We start from the raw sequence: 27821 nt of genomic DNA, 5'->3' as shown, positions 1-27821 counted from the left end.
ATATGCATACATCACCTAGACAGCCAGCTATGTATATGCATACATCACCTAGACAGCCAGCTATGTATATGCATACATCACCTAGACAGCCAGCTATGTATATGCATACATCACCTAGACAGCCAGCTATGTATATGCATACATCACCTAGACAGCCAGCTATGTATATGCATACATCACCTAGACAGCCAGCTGTGTATATGCATACATCACCTAGACAGCCAGCTATGTATATGCATACATCACCTAGACAGCCAGCTATGTATATGCATACATCACCTAGACAGCCAGCTATGTATATGCAAACATCACCTAGACAGCCAGCTATGTATATGCAAACATCACCTAGACAGCCAGCTATGTATATGCATACATCACCTAGACAGCCAGCCTGCTATGTATATGCATACATCACCGAGACAGCCAGCCAGCTATGTATATGCATACATCACCTAGACAGCCAGCTATGTATATGCATACATCACCTAGTCAGCCAGCTAGGTATATACATACATCACCTAGACAGCCAGCTATGTATATGCATACATCACCTAGACAGCCAGCTATGTATATGCAAACATCACCTAGACAGCCAGCTATGTATATGCAAACATCTCCTAGACAGCCAGCTATGTATATGCAAAGATCACCTAGACAGCCAGCTATGTATATGCATACATCACCTAGACAGCCAGCTATGTATATGCAAACATCACCTAGACAGCCAGCTATGTATATGCAAACATCAGCTAGACAGCCAGCTATGTATATGCATACATCACCTAGACAGCCAGCTATGTATATGCATACATCACCTAGACAGCCAGCTATGTATATGCATACATCACCTAGACAGCCAGCTATGTATATGCATACATCACCTAGATAGCCAGCTATGTATATGCATACATCACCTAGACAGCCAGCTATGTATATGCACACATCACCTAGACAGCCAGCTATGTATATGCATTCATCACCTAGACAGCCAGCTATGTATATGCATACATCACCTCGACAGCCAGCTATGTATATGCAAACATCACCTAGACAGCCAGTTATGTATATGCATACATCACCTAGACAGCCAGCTATGTATATGCATACATCACCCAGACAGCCAGCTATGTATATGCATACATCACCTAGACAGCCAGCTATGTATATGCATACATCACCTAGACAGCCAGCTATGTATATGCAAACATCACCTAGACAGCCAGTTATGTATATGCATACATCACCTAGTCAGCCAGCTATGTATATGCATACATCACCTAGACAGCCAGCTATGTATATGCAAACATCACCTCGACAGCCAGTTATGTATATGCATACATCACCTAGACAGCCAGTTATGTATATGCATACATCACCTAGTCAGCCAGCTATGTATATACATACATCACCTAGACAGCTGGAAAATAGAATTTCTAGCTACTTGCATACCATTATCTTAAGTATATGCCATCTTATGTGTTTACTTATTTGTATATCATAAAGATAATTTAGGCTTTGTATTATTTCAATTTAAAAATAAGTATGAAACAAATAGATGCAAACATACCATACTTCAACACATTGGTTGTTGAAAAAAATTGCAAAAACACATTGCATTGCCTATTGGTCATCAATACAAGGTAGTTCTGTCCCTGTCTCTGTCTTAAAGCATATAGTATAGTAATTAGATTAAAAGGCAGAAGTCATGTAAACCGTGTGTTTTCGATTTAGTTCAAGCAATGTATACACCTATGTGGTCAAATGCGTTTGAATTTGAATTCCAGCGACCACACGACAACCGCATTCCAACAATATGTACATGAATGCATGAAGGAACATTCATTCTAGAAAAATTGAAAGTGTTTGTGTGTATGTATATTTCCTACCAGACAACTAATTTTGACTTGACGAAAGGTTACCTGGATTTGGTCGTCAACTATACGTCCCTTATGTTATTACTCTCGCGTGTTGAAGACCGAAAAGCTGTACTCGGGCTTTATAACTTTGCATATGAAAGTATTCACAGCAGTAGGTAAGTCAGGATTCAGTCAATCCTTGTTTTAATCTCTTTTTCACTCCATGTTTGGTACCGTAAAAACTCCAAAATTTCGACCCCTCTAAAAATTCGGTCTCCTGGTTATTTGCCGGGTTTCGGTATTTTATTTACCTCTGAATTTTCGACTCCACTAAAAATTTGCTGACTCATTCTTATTCGAAAATTGCGACCAGTTTTGGTTTTCCCCAAAACAAAAAAAAACGATGTGGGCGTCCAAACGGGACTTTCCTCGAAGGGATGAATCCGGGTTTCTGATTGACTGAGAGATTTTTATTTTATTGGTAACAAAAGTATATTCTAAACGAAGTTTCAAATAAAAACGAACACAACACACATCTTCTACATAGAAGCAAATGATCATGGTTGCAAAATCCGGTCATGCTGCGTTTCTGAATTGTTGATTATTACTCAGTAGTGATTATAATAATGTACACAAAATAAATTCGTTGAATTGTTATGAAATACAAATAAAAGTCAACTTAGTTTCATAGTAAGCGAATGATTCCGGTCTCGTATAAACGTTTGATGCTGTAGGATATCCGCCATGTTCTCTTAGGTCAAATAGGTCAAATCGCTAATTAACCAATCAAAAAGCTGGATGATGCCAACGTGTTCAAATTACCATAGCTTATTTAAATATGTTAATGTTATTGAACGCAGTGCGGAAGAGATTGATGTTGTCGTACGATCTTTTGGCTTGGATTTTGATGCGAAAACGGCATGATTTTTTTTTAAATCAAAAAATTAGTTGTTTTTAAAAAATAAACTGGGCATTTGAAGAATAATTTAACATTGTTTACAGTGATAACAGCTCATTGTCGAAACGAAGCTTACCCATTCATGCTAGTCACGATAAAAATCATACTCTTGAATAGACATCAATGACTACGGTAAAACTTAGACTCTATTTTAGCCGGCAGGAATGATTGAAATGTCCGAAAAATGATGCCAAACTACACCTTAAAAGTTCCATTTTATTTTCTTAAATCCCATTTTGTTTTTTAATTCAAGGGCGAATTTACGGCAGAATCTGGTTCCTCAAATAAGGGACACGTGAGCTTTGATTCTAACCGGATACATTGCACTGGGTCGGGGAGATAGTTTGCTAAACTTCCATCACAGTCCCTCTAGAGGGACTGTGCTTCCATGTATCTTTTGTCCAATGGGTACCTGTAATTCGAACATTCGCAAGTTTTCCTATGTAGTGCGAGACAGCTTTGTCTTTTGACCTATTAGTTTTATGCTGACCTCTTTTTCGCGTCTTGATGTTTTGTTTTCCTTGTCATAATACTCACTGATTGATGACTTTGTTTTGATTTTGAGTTGTTTAGCCTACAACTCGGCCACGACCTTTGCTTTTACCGTGAAACTAACGAAGCACACTGTCTATCATCCCCATTTTTTTTATTTGCTGATTTCTATTCTGAAAAATTCGACCGTTCGAAAATGCACCTTAATTTTGACTCTAAAAACACGTCACATTTCCAACACCAATTATTTAAAACTGGTCGAAATTTTGGAGTTTTTACGGTACTTTATTTCCTCTTTTGGAAATTGCGATTAAGCCAAACATGCAGATATTAAATCTGACTTGCATCGATAACTTACACTAGGAAGCATTTATGGAAACATCAAATCAATGCCTCTCAAGTATATTTTGCTTAAATGTGATTCTAGTTGGGGTGCGCTTAAAATATGGTAACAGTATTACTGTGACAACACATCAATTATTGACCAGGTTTAAATTTTGCAATTTTTGCTGATAAGTGAAATCAGCTGAATTACATGCATAAATTACTTATTATTTTTACTGGCAAAACTTCCAGTGAAAATTATTCTTTTTCTGTAGTTAAATAATTGTATTGCTGACAGAATTCTTTTCAATTTATTTGCTTCATTTTCAGTGATACAAATTTTCCAAGACTTGGCCAAATGATTATTGAATATGAACATCCATTTAAGAAATTGTGTGAAGAGTTTGTCCCTCACAGCAATGTAAGTAATGTTTTATTCATTTCTTAAGCCCATGTTACTCCTAATTAATATCCAGAATATCATCAGGGATTACAGACCAATTTAACATGAAGCAAGCCATGATAGTACTGTATTATTCCTATATGTTATGGTAATTCTGTCTTGGCTGTTGCTATATTGCCCGTAATGTGAATGAAGGGAAGTTATATGAGGAAAAATGTCATTTTTGTTGTTTGGCAGTTTTTTTTAGCTCCACTTTCAACTAAGTCGACGACGCAGAGCTCATATTACTGATTGTCGTCAACTTTTTACTTTTTTGTCTTCTTCTTCAAAACCGTGAAACCAAATGTATTCATATTTGCAACATAGATTCTTGGGGTAGTCCTCTGTCAGCTTTGTTCATTTCGTGATGATATCATCAATTCTCTAATTTTGATGAATATTTTTTTCATTTTTGGTAAAAAGTGATATTTTCAAATTCTTGTTGAAAACTGCAAGTCTGATTGCTTTGATACTATACATATTGTTCATTTTCAACAGCGGAGCTATCTCAGCCGACAGGCTGCTTGTCTTGCAGGTACAATAACTCAAAATGTTTTTATCTGACTGGTTTCAAATTTAGATAAGTTGTCAAGTCAAGCAAGTTCAATGTTATTTTTTTAAATATTGGTCAAAATGTAACTTAGAAACTTGTTTCTATTTTATTTGATTCTTTTCAAACTTTAATATGTTGTTTATCAGTATGGATTCCAGGTGAATAGCATTCTTACTTTTAGTTGACAGTTTGTGGCTAAATGAAAAATTGTGTAAAAAATCTCTAGCAGACAATGTGTTTGGAAATGTTTGTACCGACAACAATAACAATATTTCTACTATTAAAATCCTCATGTTAGACTATGTTCATTTACTCTCCAAGATTTGTTATTTAAATAGTGTAGTAACCTGATATGTTATTTTGATTATGCTTTCACCAAAATATAAGTATTTTTAGTGTCTGATAAATGTAGTCCAAATCAGATTATTGGCGATCTGCTCCGCTAGGATTGTCCTTCACTTTTGTCGTTTTCTGTGTGTGTGTGTGTGTGATTTCCAGTGTTTTCACGTATTATTTCTTCTGTGATATTTTTGGCTTGACCGATTTCTCTCAAACTTGGCAGGTAGGTCACACCTTCACCCTAGTCATTAGGAAAAATCTGAAAATTTGTTTTGGCTCACCGTTGCCATAGCAACAGCAAAAAAACTGATTTTTGGATAGCTTCGCGCCAAATGTATCTCTTCCTACAAATTTAGGATAAAACACTTCAGACATAGCTCATTCTACTCAGCTTGAGTGTGGGCACAAAGTTAATATTTGAATTTTTGATATCTTTTTTCATTACCGAGAAATTTGACCCCAAAGTTGGGGTAACTTTTCACCAGCAATGGCTTTTAACTCCTCTGTGATTTTTTCAGCTTGGCTGATTTTGTTCATACTTCACAGGTAGGTCGTGCCGTCACTAATTGGAAAAAAATCCTGGCCCACCACTGCCATTGCAACATCCAAAAACTGATTTTTGAATACTTTCGCCCCAAATGTATTACCTCCTACCAGTTTTGTAATAGCAGTGTTCAAATGATCATGCTTTTTATTTTGGCTACGTTGCGCACTGGTAAAAACACCGGTGCCGACATTGTTACACTGTAGCAACGTAATTCCAACGCAACTTTGAATATTGAATGAACTGTAAATGCTGCCTTCATTCTAGAAAATACTATCGCAAAACGGTTGGAATTAATAAATGTAACAGCAGAATACGTCCTAGTAATAAACTAAGTGACTTCTAAAGACTGAATGGCTTTTGCGAACTTCGTATAGAGCCCATTTAGTTATAAACCGACGTTAGCTTCACGTTTATGTCACACCATGGAAACAGCCAAAAACATGTTGCTTGATTGCGGATTGCCAACCAGCCTACTGGCTTGTAACACTTAGGAGTCAGTTTTAGAAATATGAATAATTTAAGTAAAATGGGATGTCATGGGTCATGTGACCTAAGTATGCATAAAATGTAATTCTAGGCGAGTTATATTGATTACCAATTGGATATTAGTATTGGTGAGGGGTGTTAGATGATTTTGTCCTTAGAAACCATGAACACTCCAACCAGTTTAGGGAAGTGATCAAATTCCAAGTTTTTATTATAGTGCAATCTACTATAGTTAGTTTTTATTTAGATTATAGTAAACTATTATAACGCAAGTTGTCTGATATATACTTGAACAAACAAATGTGACTCACTTCTTGATAACAGGGTTTTGCTGTTACTGTAAAGCGCTTAATTTTGCAAACAAATTTACACGAGTCAGTTTGTCACAGTGAAAATTCCTTTGATGTCCCTGGACATGGAGTGTCAGGGAATTTTTGAAAAGTCTCCACAAAATCTTGAGATGATGAACATTTCTAGCAGTGAAGCTTAACCGGTTTACAGTTACTGTAATTATTTATTTGTTAATTCTAGCTATAACACATATGCATTGGTATTTACTCAACATAAAAGATTGAGTTCAGAAATCAGAATTTTCAATGACTGGACTATCAATATTGTATGATGTGTTTTCTTCCACAGCTGCTGATGACTGCTCTCATGTCACTACAACAAATCTACCCAAGAAGAAACTTGTCGGCAGCGGAATGGAGAGCCCATGCTATGCTTAGCCTAGTGACTAGTCCAGCACATATGTTGAATCCTGCCCAGTGTGATACGGTTAGTACTCTTATTTAGTGTTTAGCGTGTTGTATATTCTCGTATTCAGTTACAAAAACGTGCTAATTTTCAAGATAAAAATGCCCAGGATATTTCAACATGGAATAATCATGTTTGTTGCATACAAATGTGGTGATTTTTCTGAGTCACACACAATCTTATCTGACAACATGGGTACATGTACAAATCAACCAATAATGGGCAGTGTTCAATATTATAATTAATTATAACACCATGCACTGCCTAACATTGAAATAATGCATTCTCATTTGTTTGATAACAACTAATTGATCAGATGAACAGATGAACACATTTGTGCATCAATCAACAATATTTTCAATGTCTTTCCACGCCCAAGAATGGTCTTGTAACTACAGTCAAACCTGTGTTAACGACCACCTGTGCAGAGCAGCCACCTGCTCATAGTGACCACCTTAGTACAGTCCCTTCGCAATTTACACGTTAAAGACACTGGATATAGCGACCACCTGTCCAACGCGACCAGCGACCACCCTATTGTAGACCTATTCACACTTTAACCTTTGTATAATGACCACCAACATTTCCGTCAGATGGTATCAGCAAAAAGACAATACCTACTTGCGAATCGCTAACAGGAAAGTGGCCATGTGTTACGTTAAGATTACCGAGTACGCAATCTTTAGGGCTAAGAGACAGGGGTGACTATCGCAACTTGGTTTGTAAAGTTGCGAAAAAGTAAAAACAAAAAGTTGAATATCATCTGAATGTAACGTCTGGAGACTGGAAAATTTTAACAACAAATTAAAACAGTTTCATTTAAAGTTTGAAATGACAAACTAGCTTGTTTCCGATCGGTACTATACTATCGATCCCCAGCCGGCCAGCGGCACTTCTGTGGACTGTCTCGCACATGAAGAGCAAATTCCTCCCGTCTCGAAAACAAAATAAACAAATGAATGTTTTATTTACCTTGTCGACATGAAATATCCAAACAAAATAATAAAACATTCGTATATTTCATTTTCATCGCGGGATTGCAAAATCCAACCTATTTTGGCAGCCATGTTGTTTGTTGTTGATCGTTATAAGTTATGCTTATCAAGCTAGCGCATGGGCAAAACGTATTGTTATTGAGGGGTCATCTCAGGGTTATTCTCAACGAAAGATGTTTTCTATTTTGATCCTCTTTTTTTTTTTATAAAAGGTAATATCAATAATTCGCAATCGAGAAAATTTGTTTCGTTTGAGCAGTTTTGACACGTCGATGCTTGCAACAAATAACTGTAAAATTGCGTGTACAATCATCGTGTTTCATTTCCGGTTTGTTTGACTTTCTGATTCAACACCGACAGTTGGAGCAATCGTTATGAGTTTGGTAAATTTTTTTTATTACCAATGCTTCTTCATTTTTAATGCTTGTTTGTTTTTTCAAACACGGCAACTTTGCCTGTGCATTTTGTCACAGTATACAATTGACAATACTAACGATGGGACTGATTACCGCCTGTGATGGAATATGTGTAAGAGACTAGGGAATAAGACTGCATGGCGAGAGTGTGAAAGACCGAGCTGAAACGCCAATGCGGTCGATCGTTGACAATCGTTCTTATGCATTAAATACATGAATAAATCCATGGGCAGAATAACTTGGTTCCAGTGAATTTATATGATATAATTTGTAGTAAAAACGTAAAGCTGTGTAATTATCCATATAAAAATGAGTGACTTTTATTAAAAAAGACCTGTTCATTGTACAATGTGTAGGTGTGCTTTTATGTTTTACTTAAAAAAAAAAAAATATGATCTCCCTTAAAATTCCCGCCCTAATTAATATTCATGATTGAATGAATAAATTAGGCCACCTCCATATAAAGACCATCTGTCTATAAAGGACAGTTTGGCTCAGTCCACTGACTGTCCCTTATAGACAGGTTAGACTGTACCTAGTCAGTACAGAATTCTGTGTCATCACTGATTGGCTGTCTTCATGTCTTCAGAACATTACTATGGAAACATCTATGCATAGACTGACCGCTCACAACATTTCAGAATTATTGATGGCATCTCGTCTACCATTTGGAAATACCATCTAAACAATTTCAATTTGAATTTAAGTTATTTTACTCTGGAAAATAACCTATGGTATGAACATATTTTCAGATGTATATACTTCTTATAGTAAGAGCAAATAATGGTACTGGTACTCCTTTTCTATATCAATGTCATTATTGTGTTTTCAATGTGTTTTTTTCATTCAAAATATATTTTTATAACCATCTATGGATGAATGTATGTTAGCTTACATTTTTTATTAACTATTATTACCGGTAAATACATTTCATACATTGTGGGTATGATTACTTACAGATGCCGTGTGAATATATATCTTTAGATGTGATGGAAAGATGGGTCATTCGTAAGTAGAAATTTGTTAAAACTACAATGTATAACAAAGCATGTCGCATTATTTTTGACAATTGTTTGAGCATGTAAAGATATTTGATATTTATTGTTTTCTTATTTCAGTTGGCTTCATGCTGTGTTACCAAAAAATAAACCAGCCTGGTGTTTCTGAGTTCCTACGTATTGCATTGCAGTCCAGTTGGTGTATCACGCTATTCCGTGATGAAGTTCTGCTCTTCCACAAACACTTGGAATCTCTTGTTGAAACAGTCAAAGGGTGAGTGTCAAAATTGAAATATTTTATTTTAGTGGATAGTTGCCATTTTGGCAGTATTATAGTGCTTATAGTATTATAGTTCTTGTGACAGAGATATCTGGTGACAAAGGCTGAACAAATTATATATTAATAATGGGGTACTTTTTTTTTCAAAAATCTTGGTTTTAAAAATTGTCTAAAAATGCAATTTTTTTTTGACATTGTGGTTTATGGAATTGTTTTAAAAATTATGATTTATGAAAAATATTAGGACAAGTTTCTCAAAATACATCACAAAAGAATGCTATTTCATGGTGCCATGGGACAATAGATTCATGATTTTACATAATAAATCAATGAATGTGGTTAATGACAAACTTTCTCAAAAATTATGAGTAGGTTTCTTTACCTTAAAACTTATCTGGATCTGAATTTATAACTAAAAAAAGTTTTTGATCACCTTGATAGATTTTTCATTCATTGCAAGATATCACATATTGTATGAAAGGCACTAACCGAATGTCTGCTACAAAAAATTAAAAAAAATGATTTTCTTTTTTTATAGCTCAATGTAGATATACCATTTACTGGTAGGGGAATATTGCATTGATGTGATATCCTTACTTCATCAAAACTGAAAATACCATGAAATTCTACCTAAATACGCTTTAACGTGACGGCACTATGACTTTAATTTGTTTTGTTTTTGACTCCCATTTTGACTCCCATGTGCGGAGCACAAAATGGGAGTCTTTGCAGTTAGTGTGTCTGTATGTGTCTGTATGTGTTAGTGTGTCTGTATGTGTATGTATACACACATATACACGTACACACACACATGTTCTATGACTGTTCCACTGATATCTAAAGAACCACTCATTGGATTTTGATGAAACTTGGTACATAGATGCTCTGAACTAATGCTAGGTTTTGATTAGGTTTTGGTTAAAATCCATGCTCGTTAATTACCTAATTTGCATGATAATTAGCTAATTTTTAGCTGTTCTATGACTGTTCCACTGATATCTAAAGAACCACTCATTGGATTTTGATGAAACTTGGTACATAGATGCTCTGAACATATGCGCAGATTTGATTAGTTTTTGGTGAAAATCCGTGCATATTAATTACCTAATTTGTATGATAATTAGCTATTTTTTAGTGGTTCCTTGACTGTTCCACTGATATATAAACAACCACTCATTGGATTTTGATGAAACTTGGTACATAGATTTTCTGATCTAATGCTAGGTTTTGATTAGTTTTTGGTAATAATCCGTGGATACTAATTACCTAATTTGCATAATGATTAGTCAATTTTCGGTTTTTCCACTGATATCTCAAGTACTAATCATCACATTTCAATGAAACTTGGTACATAGATGTCATATGACACTGCACAGACCTGATAGTTTTTATGGTAATATCAGTACATGTAATTACCTAATTTGCATAATTAATTAATTTTCAGCTTTTGATATAAGTAGTGAGCATTACATTTCAATGAAACTTGGTACTTACATACTCAAGGACTATGCAGAGATTGATTGTTTCGGATAAATATTTGTGCATATTAATCACCTAATTTGCATAATTAGTTAATTTTCAGCTTTTCCACGGGTATCTCAAGTACTAATCATCGCATTTCAATGAAACTTGGTACATAGATCCTTTAGGACTATGCAGAGACCTGATTAGTTTCAGGGTAAATAATTGTGCATATTAATTACCTAATTTGCATAATTAATTTTCAGCTTTTCTACTGATATCTAAAGTACTAATCATCACATTTCAATGAATCTAAAATTATGCAGAGACCCAATTAGTTTTTGGTAAATATTTGTGCATATTAATCACCTAATTTGCATAATTAACCAATTTCCAACTTTCACACTGATATCTCAGGTACTACCGGTAATCATCACATATCAATGAATGTTTATACATGGATGCTGTAGGACAATAGACAGACCTGGATAATTGTGGGTTAAAATCTGTACATATTAATTACACAATTTGCATAATTAACCAATTTTAAGCTTTTACACTGATATCTAAAGTACTAATTTCCATTTTAATGAAACTTAGTACAAAGATGCTCTAGGACAATGTACAAACCTAATTAGTTTGGGGTAAAACTCTGTTCATATTATTTCCCCAATTAGCATAATAATTCATAATTTTTTGGTTCTAATCACATTTCAATTAAACTTGGTACATAGAGTTTTTGTTACATTGCGCAGACCTCATTAGTTTTACAATCAAATCTGTTAATGTTAATTTTCTGATTTGCATAATTAGTTTTCAGCTAAGTAATTTCAAATTATATTTAATGTGTCTCCAATACTCTCAGCACATGGGAGTTCTTTCTAAGCTTTCTTTGATTATATTTGATTTCACACATCGCAGTGAATGAAAAATGTTCTTCACACTGATATTTTCGAAAGTTTGATGGTCGATTGCCATTTTACAAATATACCTGATTATACAAATATACTGGCATCAACATGAATACTAATAAAGTAATGTGTTGTCTCTTTCAGTTCCAGTAAAACTGTAGCTTTCATAAAGGAGTGCTGTACACATGCATTAACAAATTCGTAAGTTTCAATTTATGTAAATAATTTATTAAATTATGTAAATGACGATATACTTAGATAATGTCTCTTTACCAGTATTGCTAGTTTACATACCAATGCATATATTTACATATCAATGCAATATTTATCACTATTGTGAGTAATGCATCTCTAGCTACAGTTCAAAAATATGCTGTGATTAGGTTTTTCAATTTGACCCTCGTCTGTCTGTGCTTCTTAAAAAAAGAAGTCACATTGAAGCACAAATGCATATTACTCGATTTTAGAATTTCAATAAAATTTAACTAATTAAAACAAAATGCATCATCTAAATTGCATTGTGTGTTTGAGGTCATGTCGTCATAAAATTGTAATTACAACTATAAGGTATATATAAAACCTTTATGGACTGGATACAGGTTTTGCTGCCCTTGGTCGTATAACTTTTGCGGCTTTAGGTTGTGCACTGCCCAAGCCTGCAAGAGCGCATATGTGACCTCAATAATATGCATAACTGTAATATTGTAAGTACTGTAGCAGATAGGGACATGCAACTGGTGCTATAATTTTTAGTGTGTGACAAGATATATGACCAAAATATCAAGTCAACATGGTTGTTATTTTATTAAATATTTATAATTGTTAAACCATAGTTGCTTGGAACACACAAATCATTGCTTTATTAGAAGCACATATGCCTGCTGTAAAAATAAAGAACAAAGACAAGTCTATGGTTAAAATAAGACATATTTCAATAATTTTGCATGCATTAAACATAATGCTTTATGTATAATGTAGATGTGCTTCTGATATATTAAATACAGTATTCCTTAGTTATTTCTAAGCTTTCTTTCTGCAATTTGGTTAAATATCACTTTGGTGTGATGTTCATACAAATTACCAAATATGTTGTTTGTTTTGGGGTGAGACCATTCTCGTATTTCCCAGAGTACATCAATTGCTGACTAATCTGTGTTCCAAGCCATACGTTCGGCCCCCTGCATTGATACATTAGATTTGCCATTTATATGTTCCATTATTGCAAAACGAAACATGAAATGTAAATAGTCATCAGTGGTTGTCGCATGATAAAAGTAAATTATGTCAACACATTTCTACTGATCCTACCGTATAGTCTTTTCATCATATGTAGATTTATACTCTTCATATTTTCAGAGGAGCCCTGCACAGAGAGAGGCGGAAGTTCCTGAAAACTGCATTAAAAGAGCTGTCCTGTATATTAACAGACCAGCCAGGGTTACTCGGACCCAAGGTTAGAATAAAACGTCACAATTCCTGATTCCAGAATTATCAACAGATGTGATGTAATTCTAATTGTGTATGCATAACCTACCAAGCAACAGACGAGGGTAGGACAAAAATATGAAAAAAACAGCAAAAAACAATATACATGCAACCCCGGAAGAGGTCAGCGGCATATTTAAAACATTTTTTTTAAATAGTTGAGTGAGTGAGTGTGGGTACAAGATAATTTGCTTGTTCGTTATTCTTGCTTTATAGGCAGAATAGTGTGCAGATCTTCAGAGACTGATCCGAGTTAGTTGAAATGAAAATCACAATTATTAGGGGGAACTGTTTATAATGCAAGTTGAAGACACAGATGATTGTGTATTGCAACTCTGTGCATTTGGAACGTTCAAAATCTCTCCTACATTCCGGTTTGTTGACCTTAGATCATGCAATATGCGCAAGTGCACAAACTATATATGTGCAAACACTATCAATTCGAGGGTCAGGAATTATCATGTTACATTAGGTTCCATATGGGTCACTATGACTGTCTTCAAAAAACATTATGCTACAATTTTATGTTTTTGGTTTTTTTTACTCGTGAAGGTGCTATTATCATCACTCAAATTATTACTATCATTATTTACACTAGTATCATTTATACTATTATCATTTATACTATTATTATTTATATTATTATTTTGCAGATACTCTATGTTTTCATGGCTTTGTCATTTGCTCGTGATGAAGTATATTGGTTAGTTAGACATTTTGAAGCGCCACAACCGAAAGCTCGAGTCAAACCAAATGCTGATGACTTTGAAGACAGACAATTACCAGAATTGCTATTCCACATGGAGGAATTACGAGGTAAGCCAGGCGTCAAGCATGGATGCCAGGACATAGTAAAAATGCATTTAATATTTCACTTGGTAAATTTTCCATCAAATAAAGCAAATAAACCAAAAAAAGCAATAAAAAAAAAAACATGTTTCAATGGCAATACTGACTTGTGATTTCTCCATAGCAATACAAGTAAGCTTTTAAAATACTTTTAATTGAAAAATTGTCAAAAAACAGTTTGTTTATTTAAGCTTCTTTTTATCAGACTTTTAAATAGCAGGGCAGGGAATAATTTGGGCCAAAAAGAAACTTTCATCAAATTATACGATTTTCAATTAATTCAATCAAATGTTACTGAGGGTTTTACTGATATTACTCATTTTAAAATTACATAAAATTCCAATTCACTACAATCTTGTTGTATTTTGTACTTCCTCTCTAACTTATTGGTTCAGTTTGTGTTATACTGTACTCACCAAAGCTTGTGTTGAGTCTGTGCGCACATTGCTTTCATGGAAGGACAAAATAACATATCACATCTTTAGTTGTAGCCAGTTGCACTGTGTGGAAAATATGAATTTTATATGACTCTTGTTATTGTCTTAGCAATCAATTTGTGTTGATAAAAAATTGGCGTCGTTGTATAGAAATTGGAAAGATGAAAACTAACTTACAAATTATATTTCTGTCATTGAGAAAGTTTGTGATATGTAATATTTCTGACCTTATTTGGAAACAAATTCCAAAAATTGTAAATGAACATGTATAAACTGTGCCACTAGAGGGTGCTGTTCTTTTATGTGCTGCCATATTACAATTGTTACAAAATAGCAGATTTTAGATGATTCAACATAATTTAACTCTATTTTTAGCATTAGTGAGGAAGTACAATCAAGTATTACAGCGATATTACATCCAGTATCTAGCAGGTTTTGATGCTATTGTGCTCAACAACATTGTACAGGTAGGTGTCTGATGATGTCATCTTTGATCAGCCTCGTTTTCATCCTTAATCCACATTGGTCCATCATGATAATCTTGTTGTTCTCTTTATGTTATATTCTTTAATAAATATGCTTAACGTAGAAGCCTAGACATAATTTTTGACAAAATTGGTCATAAATCGCATGACAATGTTCATTAGTTTATTATGTACAATCATGAAGCTAATGTCTTATGGTACAATGAAATAGCATTATTTTGTGTGTTACAGTTATGCTTTTTAAGAAACGTGTCCTAATATTTCTTGAAATTGCTATTTTTAGAACAATTCCATAGAACACAATGTTAAAGAAAAAATTTGTTTTCACACTTTTTAAAACCCAGATTTTTTGAATAATTCAGAACCACAAAAAGTACTCCATCATTAACAATATATGATTTTTTCAGCCTATGTCACCAGGCTAGATTGCGAGATATTGCATAATATTTCTGGCATGTGGTAAAAGTGTTATTATACTGTAAAGGGGTTAATTATTCACTGGGTTTTAATTTAGCTTATTTCGCTGACTGGAAAAATGCGCTAAATTAAAACACAGTGAACATGTAAAATTTAGCATAGAACACATTATCTAAATGACGAAACCGTGAATTTAAAACCCACTGAATATGCCTGAAATGGTAAATCAGTGAAATTTAAACCCAGTGAAAATTAGGCATTTTACAGTAGTATCAAAATGGCGACTTTCCACTGAAATACAACCATCAATTTCTCGAAATAAAGGCTGGCGACACCCAACTTTTTTTAGGTCAATATCCTTATACAAATGTATTGCCTTGGAGTACAATTTATTGCAAAATAAATGAATTCTGGGTTTTTTAATTTATGAGTACCGTTAAAGTCCTAATATAAACCGCATACGTAATAGTAACCGCACCCCCAATTCCGGCTTCAGGGTTGAAGAGTTCTTAACAAAAATTGAAAACATGAAAAGTACCTATTACTAACCGCACCCCCAATTCAACAAGACCGTGACTGACTTCATTGTTTCAACCAGCTGGTCCAAAACGGCATTGTTCCTAAACCTATTCTTTGTTTCGACAACGTGCCTAAAAATATTTACACCTATTTATTGTTCACCGGTGATAGGATGTCAGACACGCAATGAAACTGCTTTTGTTCTGGCGGCAACCCCCGGTGGCAACCTCTGTCAATACTCTTTCTGAATACGTCTGTGTTTCGTAAGTTTTCGACAATGAGCTGTTATCACCGTAAAAGTGTTAAATTCTTCTTCAATGTTCAGTTTATCTTTCGAAAACAAATAATTTCTTGATTTACAAAAAAAATCATGTTGTTTTCCCATGGAAATCAAAGCCAAGACATCGCACTACATTATCGGTAAATCTCTTCCGTGTTCACCATGAGGTCGCTGAACTTTCATTAACATAAATGACTATGTAATTTAGACATGTGGGCACCATCCAGCATTTTGATTGGTTAATTAGCGACATGATCTATTCGGTCAATAAAACGTCACGTGTGCATTCAAAAACATGGTCGGTATCGTATCGACCGTTTACATGTGACTGAAATCATTCGTTTACGGTGAAACTACTTACATTTCATAACAATTCAACGGATTTATTTTTCGTGCGTTATTGTAATTACTAATGAATAATAATTGCCAATTTAAACACTTCGAAAACAAGTAAGTTATTCACTTGTGAACCACAGCATGGCCGGATTGCGCTACCGTTCTGTGATCATGTGCTACTAAGCAGTGCATTCGTGTTTGTTTTTACTTGAAACTTCTGTTAGAATATACTTTTTGTTAACAAGAAAATTAAAAAAAAAATATTACATTAAATATAGTGAGTATTTTTTTATCATGTGTACAGTTTTTTTGATTGACTGTAACTGTAACATTTCGTAACGCCTATTTTAGAACCAAAGTAAAGCCTCTCGTTCTTCCCTGACGCCTATTCAAGAGATTGTACGGTGTATTGTTTGTTTTGTGCAAGTGTTGTGGGCAAAAAATGACCACGCCCATTTAGTGATTGCAGTATAGTAATAGAAACCGCACTCTGAACTTGAGCTTTTGATCCAAATTTTTAAATTGATACATTGTAATATAAACCGCGGTTTATATTAGGACTTTAACGGTAGGCTTCTACCTTGAAACAGAAAGTATGAATTTGTAATCTATGATTTAATTTCCTGAAGACCATTTTAGAAGTCTTGTATTACCCACCCCCACCCCCCCCCACCCCCCACCCCGCCCCAAATACAACAATGCTTTGCTAATGAGTATTTTTAAAATTAAAAAACAGCATCATGATTAGATGTTGAAATTTTCAGCTGATTGAACTATACTGGTATTTACGATATTTGAGATGTTGGCCCACCTGTCTTACGGTACTCGGTCTATATGTATCAGTTCACCATTTCATAACCAACTGGTATTTGCTAAAATTCCAATCACAAAGCTAAGACTTGCTTGTTTTATTTTCATATTGTGGGGGAGTCATCTGTGAGTTATTTACACATTGTTTTGTTTAGTCATGAATTTTAAGTTTATGCTAGATTTGTCCTAGACAGGTTTCCAGTAGGGTTACGTAGGGCACCGTCCCTGTGATAGCGGTATAGTGCATAGGGCTATGTCCTAGACAGGTTTCCAGTAGGGTTACGTAGGGCACAGTCCCTGTGATAGCGGTATAGTGCATAGGGCTATGTCCTAGACAGGTTTCCAGTAGGGTTACGTAGGGCACAGTCCCTGTGATAGCGGTATAGTGCATAGGGCTATGTCCTAGACAGGTTTCCAGTAGGGTTAGATAGGGCACAGTCCCTGTGATAGCGGTATAGTGCATAGGGCTATGTTTTAGACAGGTTTCCAGTAGGGTTACGTAGGGCACAGTCCCTGTGATAGCGGTATAGTGCATAGGGCTATGTCCTAGACAGGTTTCCAGTAGGGTTAGATAGAGCACAGTCCCTGTGATAGCAGTATAGTGCATAGGGCTATGTTTTAGACAGGTTTCCAGTAGGGTTAGATAGGGCACAGTCCCTGTGATAGCGGTATAGTGCATAGGGCTATGTCCTAGACAGGTTTCCAGTAGGGTTAGATAGGGCACAGTCCCTGTGATAGCGGTATAGTGCATAGGGCTATGTCCTAGACAGGTTTCCAGTAGGGTTACGTAGGGCACAGTCCCTGTGATAGCGGTATAGTGCATAGGGCTATGTCCTAGACAGGTTTCCAGTAGGGTTACGTAGGGTACAGTCCCTGTGATAGCGGTATAGTGCATAGGGCTATGTCCTAGACAGGTTTCCAGTAGGGTTAGATAGGGCACAGTCCCTGTGATAGCGGTATAGTGCATAGGGCTATGTGCTAGACAGGTTTCCAGTAGGGTTACGTAGGACACAGTCCCTGTGATAGCGGTATAGTGCATAGGGCTATGTCCTAGACAGGTTTCCAGTAGGGTTAGATAGGGCACAGTCCCTGTGATAGCGGTATAGTGCATAGGGCTATGTGCTAGACAGGTTTCCAGTAGGGTTACGTAGGACACAGTCCCTGTGATAGCGGTATAGTGCATAGGGCTATGTCCTAGACAGGTTTCCAGTAGGGTTAGATAGGGCACAGTCCCTGTGATAGCGGTATAGTGCATAGGGCTATGTCCTAGACAGGTTTCCAGTAGGGTTACGTAGGGCACAGTCCCTGTGATAGCGGTATAGTGCATAGGGCTATGTTTTAGACAGGTTTCCAGTAGGGTTACGTAGGGCACAGTCCCTGTGATAGCGGTATAGTGCATAGGGCTATGTCCTAGACAGGTTTCCAGTAGGGTTAGATAGTGCATAGGGCTATGTCCAAGACAGGTTTCCAGTAGGGTTACGTAGGGCACAGTCCCTGTGATAGCGGTATAGTGCATAGGGCTATGTCCTAGACAGGTTTCCAGTAGGGTTACGTAGGGCACAGTCCCTGTGATAGCGGTATAGTGCATAGGGCTATGTTTTAGACAGATTTCCAGTAGGGTTACGTAGGGCACAGTCCCTGTGATAGCGGTATAGTGCATAGGGCTATGTTTTAGACAGGTTTCCAGTAGGGTTACGTAGGGCACAGTCCCTGTGATAGCGGTATAGTGCATAGGGCTATGTCCTAGACAGGTTTCCAGTAGGGTTAGATAGTGCATAGGGCTATGTCCAAGACAGGTTTCCAGTAGGGTTACGTAGGGCACAGTCCCTGTGATAGCGGTATAGTGCATAGGGCTATGTCCTAGACAGGTTTCCAGTAGGGTTACGTAGGGCACAGTCCCTGTGATAGCGGTATAGTGCATAGGGCTATGTCCTAGACAGGTTTCCAGTAGGGTTACGTAGGGCACCGTCCCTGTGATAGCGGTATAGTGCATAGGGCTATGTCCTAGACAGGTTTCCAGTAGGGTTACGTAGGACACAGTCCCTGTGATAGCGGTATAGTGCATAGGGCTATGTCCTAGACAGGTTTCCAGTAGGGTTACGTAGGGCACAGTCCCTGTGATAGCGGTATAGTGCATAGGGCTATGTCCTAGACAGGTTTCCAGTAGGGTTACGTAGGGCACAGTCCCTGTGATAGCGGTATAGTGCATAGGGCTATGTCCTAGACAGGTTTCCAGTAGGGTTAGATAGGGCACCGTCCCTGTGATAGCGGTATAGTGCATAGGGCTATGTCCTAGACAGGTTTCCAGTAGGGTTACGTAGGGCACCGTCCCTGTGATAGCGGTATAGTGCATAGGGCTATGTCCTAGACAGGTTTCCAGTAGGGTTACGTAGGGCACCGTCCCTGTGATAGCGGTATAGTGCATAGGGCTATGTCCTAGACAGGTTTCCAGTAGGGTTACGTAGGACACAGTCCCTGTGATAGCGGTATAGTGCATAGGGCTATGTCCTAGACAGGTTTCCAGTAGGGTTACGTAGGACACAGTCCCTGTGATAGCGGTATAGTGCATAGGGCTATGTGCTAGACAGGTTTCCAGTAGGGTTACGTAGGGCACAGTCCCTGTGATAGCGGTATAGTGCATAGGGCTATGTCCTAGACAGGTTTCCAGTAGGGTTACGTAGGGCACAGTCCCTGTGATAGCGGTATAGTGCATAGGGCTATGTCCTAGACAGGTTTCCAGTAGGGTTACGTAGGGCACAGTCCCTGTGATAGCGGTATAGTGCATAGGGCTATGTCCTAGACAGGTTTCCAGTAGGGTTAGATAGGGTTAGGCTTTGGACAGGTTTCCAGTAGGGTTAGGTTTTTGACTGGTTTCTAGTCGGGTTGCGTACTGTTAGGTTTTAGACAGGTTTCCACTAGGGTTATATAGGGTTAGGTTTACATAGGCTTCACAGTGTAATTTAAAAAATGCAACCTCACTCATGCATGCTACTAACTGTATCTATTAATTAACTTCACCATGTACTGTAAACATTTATGGTTTGTTATGCCATTTCTCATATATTGATATGCAATAAAGATTCCATTCCGTGTGTGTATCAATTGAATATATATCTAATCAGTATCATTACAGAACTTTATTGCTTGAAATAGTTTGATTAAAATTTTTCGTAAATACACGGTTGATGATCTTGTTAGTTGCATAACTTCAAATTGGAATCCTTATCGCACAAGTTGCATACTCTTATCTTAGAAATGCATGGTTTGATCTTAGTCTGTTTATTCTTTTCTTTACCTGTCCTCCATTTTCAAGTAAAATTCTTTGTTAATTTTTGCCTTTTCTGTAATGAAATGAAAGGGTTAGGGTTAGGGGTTAACTTGTCTGTCTCGTGTTGTCGTCACCATCGTCGTCATCATCATCTTTGAATTTGTGTGTCCAGGATAACTTGAGTAATTTTTTTCTGTTTTAGTTCTTGAAAACAAAAGAAATAATTTGTGTCATCAATTTATATGCTAAAATATTGTGATCAATATTTTGTACAAATAAGTGCATACCGGTATTAATTAGTTTAATATGCATATTTATTGCAGTGTATTTCACTTCACATAATCATTGAGTTAAAATACAAACATACAACACTGCAAACATACGTTTCTACCTAGTTATATTCTTAAAATAGTTTTTTAGCTCCGCTGTCGACTTTGTCGAGCGGAGCTTATCATATGAGTGATTGTCCGTCGTCGTCGTCCGTGTCAATGTTTTACTTTTTCGACTTCTTCTTGAAAACTACAAGCCTGAATGCTTTGATACTTGGTGTATATGTACCTTGGGTAGACCTCTCTTAGGTTTGTTCATTTCATGTTGATATCTTCAATTCTCTAATTTTGGTGAATATTTTTGTCATTTTTGGTAAAAAGTGATATTTTCGACTTCTTGTTCAAAACCGCAAGTGCAATTACTTTGATATTACATATATTGGTACTACATGTGGACCTCTCTCAGATTTGTTCATTTTGTAATGATATCTTTAATTCTCTAATTTTGGTGAATATTTTTGTCATTTTTGGTAAAAAGTGATATTTTCGACTTCTTGTTAAAAACCGCAAGTCCAATTGCTTTGATACTACATATATAGGTACTACATGTGGACCTCTCTCAGATTTGTTCATTTCGTGATGATATCTTCAATTCTCTAATTTTGGTGAATATTTTTGTCATTTTTGGTAAAAAGTGATATTTTCGACTTCTTGTTAAAAACCGCAAGTCCGATTGCTTTGATATTACATATATAGGTACTACACGTGGACCTTTCTCAGATTTGTTCATTTTGTGATGATATCTTCAATTCTCTAATTTTGGTGAATATTTTTGTAATTTTTGGTAAAAAGTGATATTTTCGACTTCTTGTTAAAAATCAATAGTTCAATTGCTTTGATATTACATATATAGATACTACATGTAGACCTTTCTCTGATTTGTTCATTTTGTGATGATATCTTCAGTTCTCTAATTTTGGTGAATATTTTTGCCATTTTTGGTAAAAAGTGATATTTTCGACTTCTTGTTGAAAACTGTAAGTCCGATTGCTTTGATATTACATATATAGGTACTACATGTGGAACTCTCTCAGATTTGTTCATTTTGTGATGATATCTTCAATTCTCTAATTAATTTATTTTGGTGAATATTTTTGTAATTTTTGGTAAAAAGTGATATTTTCGACTTCTTGTTAAAAACTGTAAGTCCGATTGTTTTGATACTATATATATTGTTCATTTTCTAATTATATCTTCAGTTCTTTCATTGAAATGTGCATTGCTAACAGCGGAGCTATCTCAGCTGATAGGCTGCTTGTTTTTGTATTTTTATCCAATTTTTAAATCAGATATATTACTTCATAGGAACTATTTTTTATTGCTCTACCCCAGTCTAATCACATAGTTACAAGAATCTTACCACCAATCTTTTATATATTTTGATTTATATTTTGATGTCAACTTTTTTCTAAGTAAATCAATTCAAATATCTGCTCTCATGATTACTGATTTTTGTTTGATATTTTTATACCACTTTAAAGGATCTGAGATGGCGTAGACAGGTACATTCGCAGGTACACTCACATCATATAAGTACACACATACAAGTCTCTGATGACAAGAGATAGACCTTCTTCATTTTCATTTGAGAGTAAAAAAATCATAACGATCACTTTAATGGCTTGCTGGATTAAAGTCTTTGAGCGCTCAATACTATAACATTTATTTTCACTGGCAATTAATTTCACAAATTAAATGTATTAAGCAATTTCACTGTATTATAAGTTCACAAATTTGGCAAAGAAACAATGAGTTCTATTGTTTATTTACATGTTTAATTCGGCGAATATTACTTATCAGTGAAAATAGCAAAATTAAAAATCATTACTTCTTCAACACCAGAGGGCGCTGTCATGTTTTACATTTTAGTTTCACTCCTGTCATCGGGGCATGTATTTTTTATAGACAGTAATTAATCTACTCCTAGTATTGGCATGTTTATCTCCAATACACACCGTGTTTGCAGTATAATTTTGAGTTGTTTTTTTTAGCCAAATTTTATTATCACCAAGCATAGACTTTAGTTTGAGTTCTTACAAGGAATAAATTAACAAAATCCTGAAATTGAATTATGGGTAATAACTTCCATGTCCATATACATACATGTTTGCATTCAGTTTGGAAACTATTGTCTTATAATACTTAAAAAGCAATATTGAATTCATATCAAAAACAATTCTCAAAAAATGAAGACTAAATAAAAAAAAATTAAATTTGTAAGAACTCTAAGATAAATGTTTTCGATATTTTTGTTTATTTATTAACCGTTTATGTTTTACCGGGACCAAGGTTTATAATGTTCTTAACTATTTTATGACCTTTCACCCCATTCATTTATATTTGTGTGTGTGTGTTTGTTTATTTTCTCATTTCATTTTCCCCATTGGGGATGAAAGGAAATGCATTATGGGTATTTTTTTAACAATTTTTCTCTTCATTTCAGAGTCTGTCTCTTTGTCCAGAAGATGAATCTCTCCTCCTCTCATCGTTGGTCAATACCATACAGTCGCTAAGCATCAAACAAGGTATTTTTCATTCAGTCGTCTATTTCTGTACACTGCAAGAATTACATCACCCAAAAGCAAGCAAATGTTTGGGTTAGCGATATGCTTTCTTTTAAAATGAGCTACTGTAAATCATGGGACAAAAAACAATCAGAAGCATTGTTTACAAATCCATGTACAGATTAAAATGATTTACTTTTAGTAGGCACTTTCTGATTGTGGGATACATTGTATTATGCTGAGATATCGACATCAGATATTAAAGTCTGTGAATTTTATAACTTATTAAGCTTGTATTGTATTGCAGTGGAAAATACTGAAGTATTTGACTTCCGAGGACTCAGACTGGACTGGTTTAGATTACAGGTAATTCAGTATTGTCTGTTGATTCTGATACTATCCTGGATTTTCAACTGACTTTATTTTTTTACTCCCATGTGCGAAGCACACAATGGTAGTTTTCACAGCTACCCTATTTGTGTATGTGTGTATGTCTGTTCCACTGAACCACTGATCAGATTTCAATGAAACATGAGTGCTCTGGGAAAAGAGACTTGATTAGTTTTGGATGAAAATCTGTGCATATTAATCACCTAATGTACATAATTAGTACATTTTTGTCTTTTCCACTGATATCTTACGTCCTGATCATCTCTGTTAATAAAACTTTGTACATACCAGTAGATGTCATAGGACAATGCACAGACCTGATAGGTTTTGGGTTAATATATGTGCATATTAATTATTTAATTATTATAATAATAGTTATAGTTAGTCAATCATCACATTTAAATGAAACTTGGTCTATAGAAGCCTTGATTAATTTGAGGTTGAAAGATGTACATTAATTATAAACTACAATACTGTGGATCACATTGTTTTCATGTTGTGCACCAGTCACTGGCATAGTGGTTGTCGCATCAGACTCATGATCAGTAGACTGAAGTTCAAATACTACCGTAGGCTGAACCAAAAGGGTCGACCCCTACCCTGGGTGAGTGTGCCACAGACTTAATGGGAAGGCCAATTCCACTGGCCTAGATTCATTCACTAATGAATGCGACTTTGGGGGAACCTTGGTTAAGGTCCGCAGGTGCTTGTGTTCGACCGAGCTTGGTTGACGTCAGGATAGCGCATTACATTGCCATTTGATAGGAAGATTGCCACACATCCCTGTCATGTAGTCCCAAACATGAATATGACTTCTGTGGCAAACATGCACTATGTTTCAGCACAAGCACTTGCAATTTTGACATACAAAAAAAAAAAAAAAGTCAGGAGAGACAACAGTCATATTCAATGTCTGGAACTGTCGCCTGGCACAAAAAATATGTGCATTTTAAATAGCAGACAAATATTAGTCGCCAAGCTTCTTGTTTGAAAGGCTAATCTTAAATTAGGAATTAATTTTGTCTGCAATACGCTTAGCAGGAGTTTTTTTTTGAACTTTCTTTGATTTTTGACTCCCGTGTGTGAAGCACAAAAGGGAGTCTTTGCAGTTACCCTGTCTGTATGTCTGTATGTATGTATGTATGTATGTATGTATGTATGTATGTATGTATGTATGTATGTATGTATGTATGTATGTATGTATGTATGTATGTATGTATGTATGTCACTTTTTTTGTTCCACCATTATCTCAAGAACCACTAATCAAATTTTGATGAAACTTGGTACATAGATGCTCTGGGATAATGCGCAGAGTTGATTAGGTTTTGGTAAAAATCTATGAATATTAATTACCTAATTTGCATGATAATTAGCTGATTTTTAGCTGTTCCAAGACTGTTCCACTGATATCTGAAGAACCACTCATTGGATTTTGATGAAATTTGGCACATGGATGCTCTGAACTAGTGCGCAGATTTGATTAGTTTTGGGTAAAAATCTATGAATATTAATCACCTAATTTGCATGATACTTAGCTGATTTTAAGCTGTTCTATGACTTTTCCACTCATTTTTGAAGAACCACTCATTGGATTTCAATGAAACTTGGCACATGTATGCTCTGAACTAATGCACAGATTTGATTAGTTTTTGGTAAAAATCTGTTAATATTATTAATTACCTAATTTACATAATGATTAATCAATTTTCAGCTTTTCCACTGATATCTCAAGTACTAATCATAACATTTCAATAAAACTTGGTACATAGGTGTCCTATGACACTGCACAGACCTGATGGTTTTTAGGGTATATCAGTACATATTAATTATCTAATTTGCATAATTAATTAACTTTAGCTTTTGATATTTCGAGTAGTAATGATCACGTTTCAATGAAACTTGGTACATAGTTATTTGAGGACTGTGCAGAGACCTAATTACTTTTTTGGTAAATATTTGTGCATATTAATCACCTTATTAGCATAATTAGTTAATTTTCAGCTTTTCACCTGATATCTCAAGTACTAATCATCACATTTCAATGAGACTTGCGACATAGATATTCTAGGACTATGCAGAGACCTGATTAATTTTGAGATAAAAAATTGTGCCTATTAATTACCTAATTTGCATAATTAGTTAATTTTTTGCTGTTCTATGGCTGTTGCACTGATGTCTAAAAACCACTCATTGGATTTCAATGAAACTTTTAAATAGTACCCATCACATTTCAATGAACCTAAGACTATGCACCATATTAGTTTTTGGTAAATATTTATGCTTCTTAATCACCTAATTAACATAATTAATTAATACTAATATCTCAAGTATTGATCATCACATTTGAATAAAATTTGGTACATAAATGCTCTAGGACAATAGACAGCCTGATTAATTTTGGGTTAAAATCTGTTCATATTAATTCTCTAATTAGCATAATAATTAATATTTTTTTGGTTCTAATCACATTCCAATGAAACTTGGTACATTGTGCAGACCTTATTAGTTTTACACCTAAATCTGTTCATATTAGTTACCTTATTTGCATAATTAGTTTTCAGCTATTCCATCAATATCTCAAGTATAAGTAATTTTGAATTAATTTTTAATGTGTCTCCAAAACTCTCAGCACACGGGAGTTCTTTCTAAGCTTTCTTTGATAATGTTTCAATTTGACTCTTTAAGGCTGTGTACAAAAATGTTCTGTTGTAATCATAAAATACTTACCCATATTGCCATTCTTATAGGCTTATACCAGCGTAAGCAAGGCAGCATTGGTATTACGCGAACATCCCGATCTTGGCAAGACATTGAACACAATATGCTTCCATACGAAGATGATTGACTATTTAGATGAAATGTTAGTGGAGACGTCAGATCTGAGTATATTCTGGTGAGTAGTTGGCTTCAATGGCGTATCAGATACTGATATACCTTTTCACTGGTTTTTAAGTTCACAAACTTGGCAGAGAAACAATGAGTTCTATTGTTATTTTACATGTTCATGTGGATTTTATTCAGTGGATGTTGTTGCAAATTTCTATTTTGTGTATGCAATCACGGTATGTAAAATTATCTCACAAGAATGTCAAGTACGAACAAAGGCAGTATTGTGATTTAATTGACTGATGTGACTTTGTATTGCCTGAGTGCTTTGTGGTATTTTTATGATGATTGTATATATCTTTTTTTTAGCTCCGCTGTCTACTTTGTCGAGCGGAGCTTATCATATGAGTGATTGTCCGTCGTCCTGCGTCCGTCGTCTGTGTCAATGTTTACTTTTTAGCTCCGCTGTTGACTTTGTCGAGCGGAGCTTATCATATGAGTGATTGTCCGTCGTCGTCGTCCGTGTCAATGTTTTACTTTTTCGACTTCTTCTTGAAAACTACAAGCCTGAATGCTTTGATACTTGGTGTATATGTACCTTGGGTAGACCTCTCTTAGGTTTGTTCATTTCATGTTGATATCTTCAATTCTTTAATTTTGGTGACTATTTTTGTCATTTTTGGTAAAAAGTGATATTTTCGACTTCTTGTTAAAAACCGCAAGTGCAATTACTTTGATATTACATATATAGGTACTACATGTGGACCTCTCTCAGATTTGTTCATTTTGTAATGATATCTTCAATTCTCTAATTTTGGTGAATATTTTTGTCATTTTTGGTAAAAAGTGATATTTTCGCCTCCTTTTAAAAACCGCAAGTCCGATTGCTTTGATATTACATATATAGGTACTACACGTGGACCTTTCTCAGATTTGTTCATTTTGTGATGATATCTTCAATTCTCTAATTTTGGTGAATATTTTTGTAATTTTTGGTAAAAAGTGATATTTTCGACTTCTTGTTAAAAATCAATAGTTCAATTGCTTTGATATTACATATATAGATACCAC

The 27821-nt window shown here is 35.3% G+C and overlaps 1 protein-coding gene across 2 annotated transcripts in view; it reads left to right on the top strand.

Annotated features, from left to right (window-relative positions):
* The window catches only part of LOC100370467 (nck-associated protein 1), a 59162-nt gene that overhangs the window by 13441 nt on the left and 17900 nt on the right, over positions 1–27821 (top strand). For both annotated transcript variants that reach the window (XM_085501496.1, XM_085501495.1), the window contains exons 5-16: positions 1890–2032; positions 3961–4051; positions 6637–6774; positions 9124–9172; positions 9283–9436; positions 11959–12015; positions 13171–13267; positions 13953–14115; positions 14961–15052; positions 23473–23554; positions 23841–23899; positions 26672–26817. In XM_085501496.1, the coding sequence (XP_085357622.1) occupies positions 1890–2032; positions 3961–4051; positions 6637–6774; positions 9124–9172; positions 9283–9436; positions 11959–12015; positions 13171–13267; positions 13953–14115; positions 14961–15052; positions 23473–23554; positions 23841–23899; positions 26672–26817 (1271 nt within the window). The remainder of the gene's footprint in view (positions 1–1889; positions 2033–3960; positions 4052–6636; positions 6775–9123; positions 9173–9282; positions 9437–11958; positions 12016–13170; positions 13268–13952; positions 14116–14960; positions 15053–23472; positions 23555–23840; positions 23900–26671; positions 26818–27821) is intronic.

The sequence above is a fragment of the Saccoglossus kowalevskii genome, chromosome 7 (assembly GCF_978046115.1).
Source record: "Saccoglossus kowalevskii chromosome 7, keSacKowa6.1, whole genome shotgun sequence".
NCBI lineage: Eukaryota > Metazoa > Hemichordata > Enteropneusta > Harrimaniidae > Saccoglossus > Saccoglossus kowalevskii.
This window is presented reverse-complemented; position numbering and strand designations above follow the sequence as displayed.